Source organism: Nilaparvata lugens, unplaced genomic scaffold (assembly GCF_014356525.2).
Source record: "Nilaparvata lugens isolate BPH unplaced genomic scaffold, ASM1435652v1 scaffold5830, whole genome shotgun sequence".
Taxonomy (NCBI): Eukaryota; Metazoa; Arthropoda; class Insecta; order Hemiptera; family Delphacidae; genus Nilaparvata; species Nilaparvata lugens.
Genome location: NW_024091608.1, coordinates 1 through 20046, shown reverse-complemented (window position 1 = coordinate 20046; position 20046 = coordinate 1). Strand labels below are relative to the sequence as shown.

General features: G+C 35.0%; 2 protein-coding genes across 2 annotated transcripts; both read right to left on the bottom strand.

Moving 5' to 3' along the window:
* Positions 1 to 1811: 1811 nt before the first annotated feature.
* LOC120356118 lies at positions 1812 to 3289 on the bottom strand. The gene is made up of 2 exons (XM_039444946.1): positions 3115 to 3289; positions 1812 to 2145 (listed from the first exon to the last, which is right to left on the bottom strand). The coding sequence occupies exons 1-2, from the start codon at positions 3286 to 3288 to the stop codon at positions 1843 to 1845; spliced, it is 477 nt and encodes a 158-aa protein (XP_039300880.1). The 5' UTR covers position 3289; the 3' UTR covers positions 1812 to 1842.
* A 6900-nt stretch (positions 3290 to 10189) lies between these two features.
* LOC120356117 lies at positions 10190 to 19615 on the bottom strand (the record flags this gene model as incomplete). The annotated part of the gene is made up of 5 exons (XM_039444945.1): positions 10190 to 10287; positions 13151 to 13345; positions 15982 to 16098; positions 17394 to 17653; positions 19522 to 19615. Coding segments are annotated over 5 exons (764 nt in total), but the record flags the coding sequence as incomplete, so codon positions are not given.
* Positions 19616 to 20046: the final 431 nt, after the last annotated feature.

Sequence of the window (20046 nt, the reverse complement as noted above, 5' to 3'; positions counted from 1 at the left end):
GGAGAGGAATAACACAAGGTTACATAACTTTACTATCATTTTAATGTAATTTTAATTAAGGTTTGATTGTATCAATCAATGAAGAATAAAGATAAAGGAACATTTTTTAATAGCGTAAGAGGAAGTATTGACAAAATGAAATAGAAGGGTGAATTCGGAATGAATGGGGTGGAACAAGATGAAAACCTGAAGAGAGGTGGATAAATATATTAAAAATGAAAAAAGAGAATAAGAAGTGAATGAGGGGGAAGAAATGTAGATTTGAAGAAAGGTTGGAAAAAATCTTGTAAAGATGTGTCATATTTTTAACATATAATTGTTAACTCAAGTTTTTTTTTCATTATCTTAGATTGTTTCATTTTATAAAATACTTTATTTTGATTTGGATAGAGAACATTACACAATAGATACTACATAATAATATAATCTTTTAAAAACTAATAACAAAATTAACAACTTGTTCACAAAATTTGTGATGAAGAAAACTATTAATCATAAATAACTAATTAGGGGGAGAAATCTAACTTTCTTGAACTACGTATAAAATTATCAAATAAATATTAATCTATCATAATTATTGAATTATGCATAAAGGTTTACAACTACATAACAATAATAGTAATATGTGACAATAATTTAACAATCATTTTTCTCATTCAACAGAACATAATAAATAGAGGTAGGCAATAGAAAAATATACATACAAGTTGAGACTTCGACAAAATATCAGTGTTGCCAATTGTGCAACATTTTCATGCCAGCCCATATGACTGACTATAATCATAGCCACCTCTAATACAAGGCCACGGCCTACGATATTGCAACGTCGCAGTGTAGGCCTACAATCTAATACATGATTGGTGAAAAAGATTTTAAAAAATACCAGCTGATCTTTTTCACCAATCGTGTATTAGATTCTAGGCCTACACTGCGACGTTGCAATATCGTAGGCCGTGGCCTTGTATTAGAGGTGGTTATGCTATAATACGAAAGTTGCATGAAGAAAATGACGAGGCCTACTTTGGCTCATTAATTTAAATTCACAACTGCATGGCCTGTTGGCTAAAGATGGTAAGTTAATTCACTGTTCGAAATAATACTTCTGTTAAAGTAGTGTGGTAATATGAATGCAATCTAAAATCTTGTTTCGTTTGAGCGTTGGTTAGCAAAGTTTGAGAGGGAATTTCCTAGTTGCTCGGTTGCACAAAAACCTTTCAATTTTTAACCGTCAATAAATGCAAAGAGAACCAATCACAGAAACCTTCTTTCCAAAAAGTCTTCTCTGTATCGTGGCATTGTTAATCATGATTAAAATCTAACAGATGGTATTTAGATGAAAACGGTAGGGGTCATGAAATGTGTGCGCAGTGGCCAGCCAGCTAGATTGCGTCATCGCCACCAACCGAGGTTTTTAACACCTATTCTCAATTTATGAAACTTATCTGTTAAAAACAGATGATTGGATATAAAATGACGTCAGCTACACCGAGAATTTAGCACAAACATGCGCGTGACACCTACAGTCTTCTATATACCGTGGGCCACCCTACCTGGCGTCGAATTTTCGGTTGCAATCGATTTAGTGGGTTGTTCTGATGACAAAATCACACAAATTAGCCGGCGGTCATTCATCATGTAGATGCGACATTAGCCACCTTAGGGCCAAGCCACACGAAGCGTTTTTCAGTCGGACAAGAAGATGCGCAAACCAATCAGCCAATCGGAGAGCTTCCTGCCCTGTCGACTGAAACCCCGCTGCGGTGAAGACCGCGAGGCATCGTCACTTCAGCCTTTGTTGGTCTCACCTCAAATTATATTATAGTCATTTATTTTACAACTTGGCTACGTGTGACGTTCACGGCCCTCCACCCTAAACACAGTTTCGTAGTCATCATCAATTGAGGCCGAGGAAGTGGAGTGCAGCTTCTCATAGGGCGGATCGTTTTCACTGTCAGTCTTCTCGAGGCTCTCGTAGTTCGGGTCATGCTGCGAGGTGGCGCTGACACTCTCGTAGTCGGGGTCTTGGTTGCCGCCGTCAACTTCCGCCGACGACAAACTCGCATATGCCGGCTCCACCGTCGGTTTCAGGTTGTTGTTGTTGTTGTTATTCTTAGTGCGCGTCTTGTTAACTTTCGCGTAGTTCGACTGAAAACCGAAATGGTTGACATTGGTATAGTGGATTCACTATAGATTCACATCTAAGGGCCGGATTCCGAGCTCGGGATTTGGCTAAGTCTGGAACAGCTGGAGTCAGAAAATTGGCTCTCCAAAACGGGGCGTAGTCGCAGTTTTTATAACAGTAGTAGTAGTTTTTATTTTCTCATTTCTATAATTGGAAACGTTTTTCCAATATATTGGAAAGTTTCAGCTATTTTGAATTATTTAGAAATTTTTAATTTCGTCAAGGAAAAACGTTCTCAATTATATAAATGAAAAAATAAAAACTGCGACTACGCCCCGTTTTGGAAAGCTAATTTTCTGATTCCAGCTGTTTAAAGTCTAGGACTTAGCTAAATCCCGAGCTCGGAACCGGCCCTAAATGATTCAAGAAGACTTGAAGGTTTAAGTTTTGAATCAACTTGAAGAAGTGTTACTTTGGTAAAGTGGATTCACATCTACATGATTCAAGAAAACTTGAAGGTTCAAGGTTTGAATCAGGGTACTTGGGTATAGTGAATTCAAGGTTTTGTTGTTTAAAGTTTCATTGAATCACAAAAACTTGACTAATATAAATCCCACTTTAGTGAATTTATTTGTTAGCTAATAAATGTTTATGTCATACATATCTTAATGGAAATGTTTGAATTCTAGACTCGAAATTTTCAAGATTATCATTTTTAGAATATTCAAGAGTTTGTGTTTTTTCATTCATTTATTTATTATATAAAACACTAAATCATAATATAATTATGACAGTGGAGTAAAAACGTTTATAATTTATGATTTAGCTTTTCTATCAAAATTAAAAATCAGAATTCTAAAGTGAATTTTAGTTATTTATTTTTGAAGTGAAAATTGTTGTGATATGAACTAAACCCTACTTTAAACTTGTTGTACGACAAAATCTAGGAACAGACAAAGTTTTGGGCTAGCGCCTGTTAAATAAATGAATACCTCAATGGCGGAGGGCGGCGGATCATGTGGCTTGAGTTCCTCGTAGTTGGGCTCGGCAACCGAACTAGTCGGCGGGGAGGTCAATCGCTCGTAGCCCGAGGATGGAGCATTAGCGAGGATGTCGTGGGAGAGTCGCTCGTAGCCCGACGATGTCCCGGCCGCACTGGCGAGCATGTCACCGGAAGACAAGGCCGCCTCTTCAAGGTGGCCACTGACTGACTCGAGCGCCGCTTCTCATCACCTGAATAAATTAATAAATTATATTTATTATTATTATTATCAAACGAAAATCCAAATTAAATGCTGTAATTCACCGAAGACTCTGCTACTGCAAATATTGACAACAGGGTAAACAGCTATACTGAGATCCACATTACGATTGACAATACTGTTGCTGTCCTTTTCTATCATACAACAAAACAGATAGCGCTATCTCTCTCTAGCTTTGCAATGTTGTCCGTTTGCCAGAATATTTTATTTTCACTTTGGACAGTGACTGTGCAAAAGTAAACAATTCTCAGCCGCCATTTTTTCTCATTTCTATCAAAATACTTTGGTACACAAGTCGTATAATTGATTTACAACAAAACAGATAGCGCTATCTCTCTCTAGCTTTGCAATGTTGTCCGTTTGCCAGAATATTTTATTTTCACTTTGGACAGTGACTGTGCAAAAGTAAACAATTCTCAGCCGCCATTTTTTCTTCATTCTATCAAAATACTTTGGTACACAAGTCGTATAATTGATTTACAACAAAACAGATAGCGCTATCTCTCTCTAGCTTTGCAATGTTGTCCGTTTGCCAGAATATTTTATTTTTACTTTTGACAGTGACTGTGCAAAGTAAACAAACCATTCTCAGCCGCCATTTTTCTTCATTCTATCAAAATACTTGGTACACAAGTCGTATAATTGATTTACAACAAAACAGATAGCGCTATCTCTCTCTAGCTTTGCAATGTTGTCCGTTTGCCAGAATATTTTATTTTTACTTTTGACAGTGACTGTGCAAAAGTAAACAAACAATTCTCAGCCGCCATTTTTTTCTTCATTCTATCAAAATACTTTGGTACACAAGTCGTATAATTGATTTACAACAAAACAGATAGCGCTATCTCTCTCTAGCTTTGCAATGTTGTCCGTTTGCCAGAATATTTTATTTTAACTTTTGACAGTGACTGTGCAAAAGTAAACAAACAATTCTCAGCCGCCATTTTTTTCTTCATTCTATCAAAATACTTTGGTACACAAGTCGTATAATTGATTTACAACAAAACAGATAGCGCTATCTCTCTCTAGCTTTGCAATGTTGTCCGTTTGCCAGAATATTTTATTTTTACTTTCAACAGTGACTGTGCAAAAGTATACAAACATTTCTCATCCGCCATTTTTTTCTTCATTCTATCAAAATACTTTGGTACACAAGTCGTATAATTGATTTGAAATGTTTTTTGAAACAATGAAATAATTTTATACATTACGAATGAGAAAAACACAATTAAAATACCTGAAATGACATTTTAAAAGTTGATAATAACCATCCTAAATTTTCATGTTTCAGTTAGCCTACACATATAGGTTAGACTTACTCGTACCGGTATAAATAATATTGAAACGTTATTTCAGAATTATTTCCATTGAAATTACTAATTTTAAATAGTATTTCTATTTTTCTATTATTTTTAAAAGAAATTGGATTAGAATACCTACCAAATAACTCAATTTCTGTTGTTTTGAAATTCAGATTGGTGTATCACAGCTTTTTAAATTAGCCGCCATTTCAGGTTTGTATAAAAATAAAAATCTGATCTCAGTTATGGAAGCAAATTTTTGAATCAAATTATGAAAAAATATATTTTCTTGATTAATTTGACATTAAATTGATTATTTTATCAAGGAAATGATAATTAATATTGGATACAATTTAATGGGATGAATTGAGTAACAGCTATGTACACTCAGTGGCAAAATGGAGAGACTTGGCAACGTTTTTCTCCTATCTTTCTTCACTGCCATTACAACGTGGACCTCACTATAGATGGAAATTCGATGAGCGCTACTATTCAAGAATTATATCATTTAATTTGGATTTCGTTTAATAATAATAATTTATTCATTAGCATTTGAATAATTGCAATATCTCAGTAATTTCCATCTGTAATAAATGATACATTTTATACATAATAATAAATTGATAAATAATTTATCAAAATTCGAATAAATATTCAAGACTTGTTGCTTTACATAACGCCATCATAGTCATGTATTTCAAATTTTCAATCAACCCTCGTCTGCCTTCTTTACTATAAATAAATAAATAATCATTTATTTGTTCATGGACCAGCCATACAAATACAGAAATACAGTTAAATAGAGATACATGCACAATTATTCTATAATTCCAACAATAACATCCAATAGAAATGAATTCTAATGTAAAGGTCAGTTCGTGAGAGAGCACGATTTCACTCTCTATGTCTGTTAATTGTCTCCACTCCATGTGGATTATCAAACAATCAAGACTTATAGAATATTACTGCATAACTGAAAATTTATAACATGAAATATTGTATCAAGACATCAATGGAATAATTATAATTTAAATAAATACTTGAAGAACACAGCAATAAGGGAAAACGCTTTTTACTATAAGGGAACATCCAAGCAGGTAAAACGCTGGAGCACTTCTTTCTACATTGTGTGCTATAGTGAAATTCACGGTATAGATTCAGTAGAAATGATAGGACTACAGGGTTGCCGATTCTCAGTTACCGACGACTTCAATATCAGATAGCTGTGATTAAAGTATATCTGATGTAGCTTACTATTAACAGCTGATTCTTGTTAATAACGATCAACTATATCTTAAGGTGCGTACAGACTTTGGCTCTGCTCCGCAATCGAACGTCACTCGAGCAGATCGATTGATAATCGACCAGGGAGCAAAGGTGGAACGCGAGAAGAGCTAACATCCCCCGTAACGTTCATGATCGGAGCGAGTGCGGAGCGTGTTGGAGGCGCGTGTATCTGTACGCACCTTTACATATATTTCATTTGTCAAAAAACTATATTTCCTCATGATTTAATAATACATTTTCATAATTGAGATGAAATATTATGTTAATTATCTTTCTTCAAAGTCAACAACCGATAACGATTTGGCATTCACAAAGCAGATAGCGCTATCCTTTTCTAGCTCAGTAACTTGCCAGGTCGTGTTTCAACAATTCAGAAATGTAATTAATATGAAAAAGGATTCAATCTAAATTTATGAAAATGCAATATTTTATTTTCCTTGCCCTATTACCATAGATAAGGAAAGTATTGCTTTCCGAAAAAAATTAAGGTATGTGTGTGTGTGTGTGTGTGTGTGTGTGTATGTGCGTCTGTGTACACGATATCTCATCTCCCAGTTAACGGAATGACTTGAAATTCGGAACGTAAGATCCTTACACTATAAGGATCCGACACGAACAATTTCGATCAAATGCAATCCAAGATGGCGGCTAAAATGGCGAAATTTTATCAAAAACAGGGGTTTTCGCGATTTTCTCGAAAACGGCCCCAACGATTTATACCTTGAATAGTCATTGATAAGCTCTATCAACTGCAACAAGTCCTCTATCTGTAAAAATTTCAGGAGCTTTGCCCCATCTATGAAAAGTTTGATTTTAGATTCTCAATTATCAGCCTTCATATACAATTTAAACGAAAAAATTTCAAGTGAAAAATATTGAGCATGAAAATCTCTGCAATTAATATCCAGTAACATTTCCACCTAGAATTGAAAATAAGCTTGAAATCCGAGAAAATGTGATTATTAAATAATTGCAAACTGTTTGCAACGGTTAGTTCTATTAAATCATTCACTACGAAGAGATAGCAGACCTCATGTGTTTCCAGCGTTATTGACCTATCACCAGCTGTCTCATATCCTTGAATAGTAGACTTGAGATGCGCGAGTACACTAGCGTCAGGTGATCAATTTTCATAACGGCAAGGAAAGTTGTGTGAGTGCGCCACACCAGATTTTTTTTAATCTAAGTTAAAACTACATTTTTGACGCATAAATTTATCATTTATAATTATTTTAAACAAGAACCGTTCATATTACATAAGATATACTGGTAACAGCTATACCTTATTAGAAGGCCTGACAAGGCAGAGAATAGGCAATGCTGTTCTCTTATCTTTCTCCAATACCACTATTACGTGGACCTCACTATACTCATACTATACCATAGATAAACAATAGCGTAAGTAGATATCCCATGGTATAGGGCGTTTATGTCGCAACTTTTACTGTTATCTAAAGCCGATTACTGTCGATTTTTACTGTTTTGGCCGGGTGAGATTGTATGAACGGCACAATAATATGAGAGACTGCCAGCGTCACATAGCTTAATGGGAAAGAACTACGTGGACTATCGGCTTGAGATAACCGAAAAAGTTACAACATAAACACCATATACCATGGGATATCTACTTATGCTATTCTTTCTCTATGACTATACTTATACTTTTCAACTTGAATGAAGATTATCCATGTAGTTTGTATTTTTTTAAGTGAACTAGGGGGGGGGCGTGCTCCTCAAGGGTCTAATTGAAAACTTGACCTACTGACATCTTGAAGAATAAAAAATATGCTTATAAACTTCCTCGGTGAATTAAGAACCTATATGTAAAATTTAAAGTAAATCAGTCAGGTGAGCACTTTTTCACAGGGAGGATAGCCAATACCTACTATTACTTCAGGCCCCACAACTAATTAATGACGTCATAACATGTAGATTGATTCTTCCTAGATCATAGTAGTTTCTATTAGCTTATCAATGTATGATCTCTAACTTTTGTTACTGTATCGATTTTTTATTGGATGGAATACTATCTCAATTCCAGATTGAAGACATTTGTATTTTATTAAAAAGGAATTTCATTGAAATAAAAACACTTTATTCCACAAATGCAATAATTTATCTATACTTTCAGCTTGATAGACATAGGCCTACTCGATTCAGTGATAGAGCTATTGATAAATTCATCTCAACCAAAAATACTTAATAATAGCCCGTATCAGAATCGAAGGAGAGGTAAATCAAAGATAAACCAAATTAGATGTAACTCTTTTTTAGGAAAGAGGCTCCCACAAACTTGATCACAATAAATCTGTGGTACAAAGAAACTCATCAGGAGAATGCTTTTTAGTTAGGTAAAACCTTTAATATTATGATGTTATGGACAAGTTCCAACACTTTGCATTTATTTTAAATTTATTAGTTTAAATGTTCTTTTTCACACTTTATTCACACTGTTCTTCTACACTTCATGTAAACCGTTGTTTGTAGTTCTTTCTTCTTTTCGCTCGTATCCATTTTTGTTTTAAAGTTTCATCTTTCAAAAAAGAAAATACGGAAACTTTTTGAGTCTTGTTATAATTCCCGTAACAATTAGGTACACAACAGTAACACATGATTTAAAACCCCAAATTCATCATTACTTTCCACAAACGAATATTAGAAGAATGATAAACAAACCATATTCATTGAAGTGGAAGACCGTGAAAATTGAATTTTTAATTCCAATTTTGTTGATTACCATATCAGATGTGGTATCATATAGGCATCAGCGCTCCTATTCGTCCTATTTCGCTTGCTTACCGCCAGTAGATCATATCGATCTACATGTAATGACGTCATAGTTTTTTAGAGCTTCAGTTGTGAGGCCTGAAGCAGTACCTACCATTACTAAGTAATAGTAGGTATTGCCTGAAGTAATAGTAGGTATTGGGATAGCAGTCTCGACGTCATGGATACTTATATCGATATCCAAGTTGCTTAGAATCGATAGTTTGTTGATTTGACAACTATACTTTGATCATTGATCATTGTTGATTGGTAGTTTCATATTGCAAGAGTTGGTTATGCTTATGTTATGGTGCTGAAAGTGGATTAATAATAATGCGTCATGTAATTGTAAATTGTAATCATTGATCATTGTTGATTGGTAGTTTCATATTGCAAGAGTTGGTTATGCTTATGTTATGGTGCTGAAAGTGGATTAATAATAATGCGTCATGTAAATTGTAAAACATTAAACGACGTAAATTGAGAGACCATGAAGTGGCAGCTGGTTCGAAATATTTTTATCTATTCATAAACAAATACAATCCAGGTAGAAACAACAGGCATTCGCTCAAAACCGCTCTAAACCTATTTGGAATACACAGTCTAGAGGTTATATAAAAATGATATTTGTCTTGTGAGATTAATCACGATTCAAATGTAACCGGCTGTTGTGCAACCGGGCCTCAACTAGTAAGTTACTTTAAAACAACAACGATTTTAAGCTTCAAATCTTGTTCTTTTAAACAATCTGTCAGTCTTGTACAAGACTAAAAGATCGCTACGGTAGTGATTTTACTATAAAAAGTAAGCTACTTTAAATGAACATGATTTTAAGCTCTTTAATTTTAATACCAGAAATTCATAACAGTCGCTCCGCCAACTACGCTACTAGACCACGGAGTACATACAGTATTATGTAAATACACTGTATCATATATGAGGATAAGCGATAATAAACCTTTATCTCTTTCCTGTACAGGGCTACTTGTAATATAAATGTAAAGAAAATAACTTGAAAATGGCATAAATGACCAAAATATGCTGTGATAAAATATTTTAAAAAAAGGGTACTGAGATTTTTATTTTCTTTACATTTATAATAAACTATTTGTTTTTCTCTGATTAGATTCTGTGACTGAACTATCAATTCTAATAATCAGCTATCGATTCTAAGTTATGTATATCGATAGATGTATCCATGACGTCATACTTATCATGAGACTCTGCTCTCCTCCTTGCAGAAAAAGTGCTCACCAATCAGTCCAGCAGTTCAGACGTGTTGATGCGTCATTCGTGAATTATTAAGATAATAGATTGGAAAATTGATTATAAAATCAATTAAATTAATCAGATTAATAAAATTAATCAAATAATTGAAAATAATTCAATGTACGTACCTTGGCGTACATGTCGTCCACGGCAGCAGGGGGAGCGGGGGGACAAGGAGTGGTTCAGGGGGTGGCGCGGAAGGGGGAGTGGGCTTGCCGCTTTTCGGGCTTGGGCGAGTTGGGGCTCATGCCCCCCGAACTGGCTGATGAAGATGATGATGCTGAAACACAAACACATCAATTTAATCAATTTAATTGAATTAATCAATTGGGTCGATTGAATAACAACTAGAATCTAGTGATTAGCATTTAGTCATTGGTTTAGCTATACAAATAAGAATTTATAGAGCTGACTCGAATCCTAGCATTTGCTTGAAAATTACTTACAACTAGCAATTGTAAGTTATTCAATAACTTACAATAATAAATAATAATTAATAATGACAATGCTTTTATTCAATAATTGAACTTCATTGCTGCATTATCAAATAGTTTATTCACTCAAGATATACAAAATATTCACAAAGTTCACTTCCTGTCTAGAGCTACTTGTACAGTATTTACATACAAATTAAAAATCAAAGTACCCTTTTCAACATATATTTTCATCTTACACAACATGTTTCAACTTTAACATTTCATTTTTTATGTTAATTAATTCATTCATTTATTGTATAAAACACTATAATCATAATATAATTATGACATTGGAGGAAAAACTAGGCTGAGTCTGTACTATTTCTCTCCAAAAATTTTGATAAAATGTTTTAAGTTGTCCAAAAGTCAAGGTTATGTAATCACACACTGCTTCATCACTTGATTTTCGGTCCAGGAATGATGATTAAAAATTTTGAATTTTGATTTTATACTCTCAGTGCAGTTTGCACAGTGACAGTTTAAACTGAATTTCTTTTTAAACTGGATTAAATCCGTATCAAGTCTCGTTTGTTATAATGTGATTCATTTTGAGTTCAAGCCACCAGCTGATTAAATTCTGTTTAAGGTTTGACTCTACAAACGGCCCAGAATCACAGAATTTATTACAATAAGATAAAAACTTGAGAAATATTGTACTTATTTGAAAAATTTAAATACAAAATCAAAAACCTACTCACTATTAGTTATTTACAGCTGATATGAATGTTATTATGTTGATTTTATTAAAATTAGTCTCAGAGACTAACCATTAATTTTAATTTTACTATAAATTTTACACTATGAAAAACTATAAAACTTCAGTTCATCCATTGATGGCCCAAGTAGTTCTGAGATTATGAGAGCAGTGAAAATGTCTGCGTACACTATCACAAATTGATTTTAAACTAGTTCAAAAGGCTTTCTTCTCTTCAGCCTCCTGGTAAGATCTTCGTTCTGTAGTAGTTGGCTAGCCTCAGGGTTGACATGATGATGGAGTCTCGACTCATGCCGCACGGCGAATCGACTTATCTCACTGGACACAAATGGAATGCGTAGATCTCTATGTAAGTCAATGGGCCATATGAATAAAACCAAAGCATATGCTCATGAGCATGGAGCATAAGGTTTTGCTCATAAGCATTAGGTAGAAGCATGAGCATTTGCTCATTTTTATATGAATAAGCTTTACCTTATACTCTTACCTTATGCTCCTGAACTCTGGAGCAAATGCTCACGTACAGATTTTTCATCAGCTGATTCGCCTTTGTGGCCTTACTTTGTTTTTATAACAAAAACAAAGCGGCCTCACGTAAGCCGCGCTAAATATGCAAGTAGGAGACACCGCTTGTGTTTGCGTCGTCTGCTCTGTTTTCTATTTATGAATTGAGTTTTAGGTTGGTTGAGTTTAGAATTTTGAAATAATAGCGTGAAAAAATGTCATCTCTATAATAATCTTCGGCATAATTTTATAATATCAATATCCTTCTAATAATCGTCACATTCTCATCTTCTTAAATGCCTATTTCCTATTTTGTGATGGCTATCTATATATCAAATAGCTATTTTGAATTTATTCTTTGTGGAAATAATGGTGATATATATCATGGTTGAATCTAAAAGAGTTTTATAGTTCTCAACTATTGGTTGTAATCGTATCTGGTATAGTTTCCTCTTCCTCATACGAATTAGTTGAGCCATTTTACTATGAGCAAAAGGTGATAAGCTGCTCTAGACTAGACGTACCTTTTTTTAAGCATTTGCTTCAAAAGTTGAACAAATGCTCTAGTTTATTCATACACTTTCAAGTATAAGCTTTTAATTTTGAGCAAATGCTCAAACTATTTTTTTGATGAGCATGAGCAAAATGTTTTGCTCACGTTTATTCATAGGAAATGAAGCAAATGCTAAACTTTATTCATATGGCCCATTATTTCTGATGAACCAAGGAGCGTTGACCATATCCTCAATACTTTATTTTGAAATTTCAATAGACTCTATATTATAAGGTATTATTTATCATTGATTATTCATGTTTTGTTATCATTGTTTCCATTTATAATAGTTGTGACATTTCATACAACATTGGAGCTCTGCTCTGCTGTGTGATTTTATGTGAAATTATAAAATAAAATAATAAAACATAAAATAAAATTCATGTAGTACAACTGATGTATTTAGATGGACTTCATAACCATGAATAATCATGAATAACCTATTTCGGACTATGGGTAACCTTATCTAAATTTGGGAGAGGAATATTACAAGGTTATCTTATTTTTTCTCTCCCTATCATTTTTTATGATGTACTTATTGTATGAATGAATAAAGAATCTGCTGAATCATCAGCTGTTACAACTTTTGTGGGATAACAGTTGTGACTTGTTCCATAGAGAAACAACAGCATAAGTAGATATCCCATGGTATAGGGCGTTTATGTCGCAACTCTTACTGTTATCTTAAGCTGATAGTTCATGTAATTCTTTCCCGTGAAGCTGTGTGACACTGGTAGTCTCCCATATTGTGCCGTTCATACACTCTCACCCCAACAAAACAGTAAAATTTGACAATAATCAACAGTAATCGGCTTCAGATAACAGTAGAAGTTGCGACATTAACGCCCTATACCATGGGATATCTACTTACGCTATTGTTTCTCTATGCTTATACCTTGCCGGGAATGCGACATCCGCCTGGCTTGCTGCGAGGGAGGCCTCTCCAGCTCTCTGTCTCTGTCTTCGGGGGGAACGGGAGCGGGAGGAGGCCTCGTCTGAGGGAGAGGGTTGGGACGGATGCGCGCGTACGTCTCACTCCCACTCGTGTACACAGCCTGGCCTGGCTCTTCGATTGCCGCGTACATTTCGTCTATCAACAAAATAAATATAATTATTAATTTATTAATGATACCCAAAACATAACTCATCAAAATTATCTGAGAAAATCAGTAGAAACATGATGTATGTAATAAAAATAAATGTCACGAACAAAAATGCTATTCGATTGGCGCGTACATTTCGTCCATCAACAAAGCAAATCTAATTATTGACCGAGCGAAGTGAAGTCTAAGATTCAAGTCGACGGTTTGACATTTCTCTTCATGTTTGAATGTTTATATGTTGCGCATTTACAGCGAAACGCAGCAATAGATTTTCATGAAATTTGACAGGAATGTTCCATTTTAAATTGCGCGACGATGTATATACAAGGTTTTTGGAAATTTTGCATTTCAAGGATAATATAAAAGGAAAAAGGAGCCTCCTTCATACGCCAATATTAGAGTAAAAATCAGACTATAGAATTATTCATCATAAATATGCTGTCGAGTGGATTATCTTAATGTAACTTGGTAAAAAATCAGCAGCTGTGTAGACTATTAATTGCATGCCTCATTGAATGCAATTTTTATGCACTATTAAATAAACTATTGATTGCGTGCAATAACGCATGCAATTAGTAACTAAAATAACATAGTATTGTCTCTCGAACTTTCTCTGCAGGGCTGTCTGTCCTGTTGCCAGTATGTCTTGAAGGAGATTATCTTTTGATGTTAGCATCTTTGATACACCAACCCGAACAGCCATTAGCCGTTTTCACACCGATATCTCTCCGACACGACATACAGACAGGATTTACTCTGATGGACAGTATAAGAGGAGGCTGCGGTTTATAACTGCACGAGGTCTACTGTTCACAGAACTACTAGTTATCTGAGCAGAACCATCTTGTATGAATATAAAAAAAATGTTGAAAAGGGTTTCATCAAGTTTAAACTTGCAGACTACAATAATTGTAAAAATAATAAATATTTACTCACTGACTGGAGCATGCTTTCGAATCGGATAGGTAGGGTTTACATTAGTCAAGATTCCTTTAATTCAAGTTCATTTTAACGTTTGAGGTAAATGGACGATTTTGGAAACTTGAAGTCAAAAGTCCAGTTTACTTACACGTTTTCATAGCCCCAAAAGTATATAATCCTATACTATTAAACGATATAAACTATATAAACAGCTGATAATAATTATTTCGTCGTCTGTTGATGATGGAAGTGAGTGAGCGAGTTCATGTGTGTGGGACTGTGTCAAAATTATGACTCAGCTGTTGAACTTTTGTAATTATTCAATCAGGTACTTAGTGCCGGTTGCAAAAAAGCCGGGTTATTTTTTATCCTGATTTATTCCAGTAGAACAATCTTTTTGAAATGGTCTTCTCTGATTTGGTTCACGTAAAATTAATCAGGATTAAAATTTAACCGGCTTTTGTGCAACCGGGCCTTTGTGAGGGAAATTTTCGCATTCCTCTGGGAATTAACCTTTCGGCGGGCGCGCAGCCTCACTGCGTGCGGCATTTCCAGTAAAGTTTGAATTTTGGTTCTCAATTCACTGGGATTAGATAGAACATTTCTGTATGAACTATAAATATTATTATAATTTCTTCTTTCGTAAAGATTTTTTTATGCTTTTGTACTCCAGAGCGAAGCTCGGTCCCCGATGATATTTATCATGAAGTGAAAAATCTATTTAATCTCAGAATTTTCTTCTTATTTTTCTAGTTTTTTATGAAGTTGTTTTTATACATTCTACATTGACCGACAACTGATTTTGACCTCATTTTCTCATTATTGTTCAACTCTATTGATGTTTCATTATTGATTGCACCTTCAAGTTGAACCCAAAAGTCAAACATGTTTAACATCCACTTGAATCATCAAAACTTGAAGAAGGGTCTACATTGGTATAGTCTTAGACCAGTTATAGAATAGACACGCTGGGAAGTCTAGCCTCTGAAGCCAACATCTACTGCCATATCTCCAAATCGTGACGTCATCATCGGATAGAAAACTTTCAGATTGTGTCTATTTCAGGATGTAAATTATTATTCATTAAAATGGTAAACTCCAGCTGCGCTCCCGCTGAAATAGACACAATCTGCTATGGAAAACAATGTAAACAAACTCTACAGAAAAGTTTTCTATCTGATGCTGACGTCACGATTTGGAGATATGGCAGTAGATGTTGGTTTCATCGACTTTCAGTATGAATATACAATAGGCCGTGTCTATTCTATAACTGGTCTAAGGGTATAGTGGATTCAAGTTTTTGTTCTTGTAAACTTGACAAATGTAAATGCCCCTATAGGATTTAGGAATACGCCCCCAACAGTCCTATTGACCTATAAGATTCGAAAGCAAGCTCCAGTCAGTAAATATTCCATATTTTCACACATATTATACTCTGCAAGACGTAATTTTGGTGTTGAAACTAGATGAAAGTAGTTCATTATAGATGAAGAAATTCAATATGAAGAGTACTTTGTGCGTGGGTGGTGGAACTTTTGATTACTAGAGATGAGTGGACAGATTTAGGTGGGTTCCAAACCAAGATTATTTTAAAACTCATTCGCATGAACTATACATAATTCATGCATTATTTTTAAACTTATAAATGGCATTTAGAGGAGTTTAGCTCTCATTTTATCTAAAATTGGGTGAGAATGATCACCTGAGTCATCAGACACAGTCATGTAGTGTGAATCGATCAAATCCTGTCGCTGAGATCGACTCCTCTCACCAAGAATCGTCGACAAAGGCTCTCGAACACTGATGCTTGTGTAGCCTTCTGAAACATTTCCAACGAAAAATTAACACAATGCACACATAATTATTGAAGGTATATGTGACTAATTACGGCACAATTGTATCTCAACTATTTTTAAAGATATCGACTCAATTTTTTTTTGAATTGAAGAGGAAAAAAAATAGGTGCCGGTAATATAAATTGTATCTTAAAAGACTAATTTAAACATTAAAAAAACAAGTTTGAGTTTCTGAAGTCAAATCAAATAACTTTTTATTCACAAAACATAATACAAATTTATAAAATTCATTTACACATTTAACAGTGAATACTCTCCACAAAGACTTGAGTCTGTAGTGGGAGTCAATAATGAAGAATGAGGTTATGTTAACAATGAAGTAAGAAGCCAATGCAACAGCTGACTCTGAGATACGGCCTAGTTAAAGATTTCAAAATAAGCGATTGCTCGAATGAATGTAGGCATCAATTCAACTTCTTCGAAAGTGATTGAAGAGTTACGGCAGGCAAGCATGAACATTGAAATACCATATAATTGATTACTACTTGATGAAATAGAAATAATATATTATTCCAGGAAGTTTGCATTAATTTACCAAAAAAGAGTTGTTATAGCTAACTGAAACACTAGGTACAGAAATTGGTATTTTTTGGTAATGAAAGAATTAAAATGTTCATTATTATTTGTATTTTTAACAATTCTTGGTGACTTCAAATTTGACGAATCGTATTTTTTATTGAGGACGATTCCAATTAAACCAGTCTCAAGTCATTATTTATAGTAATTAAGAAGATTGAATAGAATTGAACATTGAGGTAGGATTCAAGAGTTGAGTTTAAAGAGGTTTATCAAAAGGTAGAGATAAGAAGTCTTAGAGTATAGAAAAAACTTTGAAGTTCAGAAATAGGAGATGAAAAAGTGGTGAAAAAGGTACAAACTTTTACTTTTGTGCACATTTTCTTATTACAACAATAATTTTTAATTGAAACTCTTAAATCAAGTCAAATAATTGCTAACCTGACCAAGTCTGACCAAAGCTTATTGAGCCTGAGCCAAGACCAACTCTCTCCTAAACTAAGCTTTTTCTAAGCTGAGCTTTTCCTAACCTAAGCTTTTCCTAACCTTAGATTCTCCTAACCTTAGATTCTCCTAACCGAAGATTTTCCTAAACTAAGCTTTTCCCAACTTAAAGCTTTTCTTAACCTAAGCTTTTATTCTTCATTTTTCACTGGTTTTGTACATTTTCACACAGAGATACAGTCAAATTTATTAATCTTATTATTATCATCCTTATTGAAAACGGTTTTTGTCAACTTACTGCTGGAATCCTGCGAATCGCCACTAAAGTGCTGCTGGTTAGAAGCGGAGGGGGCTGCCGTGGAGGCGGCAGAGAGAACGAGGGGCGGCGTCATATAGGGCAGTTCCTGGCTGGCGGCGATGCTGCCCGCTATAGCGGAGGCGGCTGGAATCGAGTCGTGCGGAGGCGGCAGAGAGTCACGTGAACTGCTGTCTGACAGCGCAAGTGATTTGCGCATGCGCGGCGGTGCTGTTGGACTGCTAACACTGTGCTCCGGCGGTCTGTTCAAACAACATCAAACAATTAGCCACTTCAAATTAATGCATCACAAAATGGTTAGGTTAGGTTATGGTTAAAAACACATTTATTCATTCATTTATTGTATAAAACACAATAATCATAATACAATTATGACATTGGAGGAAAAATTAGGCTGAGCCTAATACAGTTTGGCCATCAAATGTCAGGCAGATTGGCTAGTCACGTGGTATAAATCTGTTATTAGGATTCCAAACAAATTTTATAATCCTATCTTATTGCATTCCAAATTTAAAACGTATCACTTCTTTTACCGATTGGAAACATATTTTAAACTTATGAAGAGTTTGGTATAACATTTTAATTATACTTTAATATAGACCAATATGGATTATTTCAAAAACACAAATAAAGCTTGAAACATAAATTTTTCTCCCCTCGGACTCCTCACGGACTACTTCCAGAGCTTTCGCGGACCACTTATTGGGGGAAGCACTGATCTAGATAGACATGTCGAAAAATAGACTTCAATTTTATTCGCATAACATAGGCTATTACACTCTTAAGAAACCATATACAGGAATTGCTCGCTTAATATAATAGAATACATTTTCATATATATCTGCATAAGAAGCATAAAGGCTCAACTCACACTTACGCGACTCAAGTCGAGAAGAGACTGCAACTCTAGTCTCTTCTCGACGCAGCATGTGTTTTCAAATGGTGACACTCAGACCAGTTGATTCTAGTCTCTGCGACCTCAAGACTGTGAGACTGAGTCGAGCGTCGACTCGACATGTCGGTCGAGCCTCGACTTGAGTTGCGTAGTACCATGTATTTTTGATGAAGTGAGGTTAGAATTTGAACTTTGAGGTTACATGTTCATGGTTAAAGCCTTAGACCAGTTATAGAATAGACACGGCCCATTGTATATTCATACTGAAAGTCGATGAAACCAACATCTACTACCATATCGCCCCATCGTGACGTCAGCATCGGATAGAAAACTTCTGTAGAGTTTGTTTACATTGTTTTCTATTTCAGCGGGAGTTTATACCATTTTCATAAATAATAATTTACTTCCATCTGAAATAGACACAATCAGCTATGGAAAACAATGTAAACAAACTCTGCAGAAAAGTTTTCTATCCGATGCTGACGTCACGATGTGGCGATATGGCAGTAGATGTTGGCTACAGAGGCTAGACCACAGTATACATACAGTACGGAAACTTGGCTATACCCTGACGCCAAAATCCGCCATCTTGTTAGGAAGCGCCGCATTGTAATAGTATTGATGGTAGGTTCGGATCACTTTAATGATCCGGATCAATTGATCTCGTTCACTGCCACGAGCCAATCAGAAGACCAGGATTGGAACTTCCCAAGGTCACGTGACGTGTTTAGTATTGGGGTCATGTAAAAAGCATTGGTTAGATAGGCGTTTGATTACAAGTTTCCATTCTGTATATATTCTGTGGCTAGACTTCCCAGCGTGTCTATTCTATAACTGGTCTAAGGTTAAAGCACAGATAAGAAACATGTTATTTATTGTTGCTTCTAATTTATTTCATCGTTTAAGATAATAAAATAATATTCATTAAAATTTGAGGTTAGAAATGGAGTAGCATGGAACTGAAGTAGTGACAATGAGCAAGAAAGTCGTAAGGTCGAGAGACTGGAGTATCCTCGACTGGAGTCGTACGATTCGAGTCGAGGAAGTGTAAGTTGAGCCTCAGTTATTCTTTTAGAGTTCCTTGTTGAATTTCATAAACCCTCAAACTGACAACGACTCGAACCTCAAGTCAAAAGTAATAATTCGCTACGCTCGTTCGAAAACTGGAAAAATATTGTATATGGTAGCGTGAAGAGAAAATGATAAACAACATACTGTGATGATGCTGATGGTACAGCAGAGTTGTTGTGCTTTGCAGTGGATCCACCTGCTACTCCATTGGCATGAACTTGTGCGTAAGGATGTTCACCTAGCAAATGAATAATTAAAATCAGAAATTAGGAAATTCGAGTAACTCGAATAAAAGTAATGAGAGAAGACAACAAATTCTGTTATCTGATAACAGATGATTTAGACTTGAGAGGATAGTACTTGAGATAAACTACAGCTCTACGAAAAAAATATTTTTTCCTCCACCTCCTGTCTAAAGTACTTACTTTACTCCCTGAAACCTAATACTAAAGTGTCACTTTTTCGCTCTCGGTAGTAAAAAACAGAAAAACTCCCTAGGGAGTAAAAGTGACTCCATTTAAATAACATGGGGAGCATCTCTATTTTGAAACTTACATTGTAATAGGTTAGAAGGTCTATGCTCAGATGAGGAAGCATATAGAGTAGTCATTAAACCAACTAAATTCAATTCCTCAACCAGACATTCGATCAACTCATGAAATATATGTT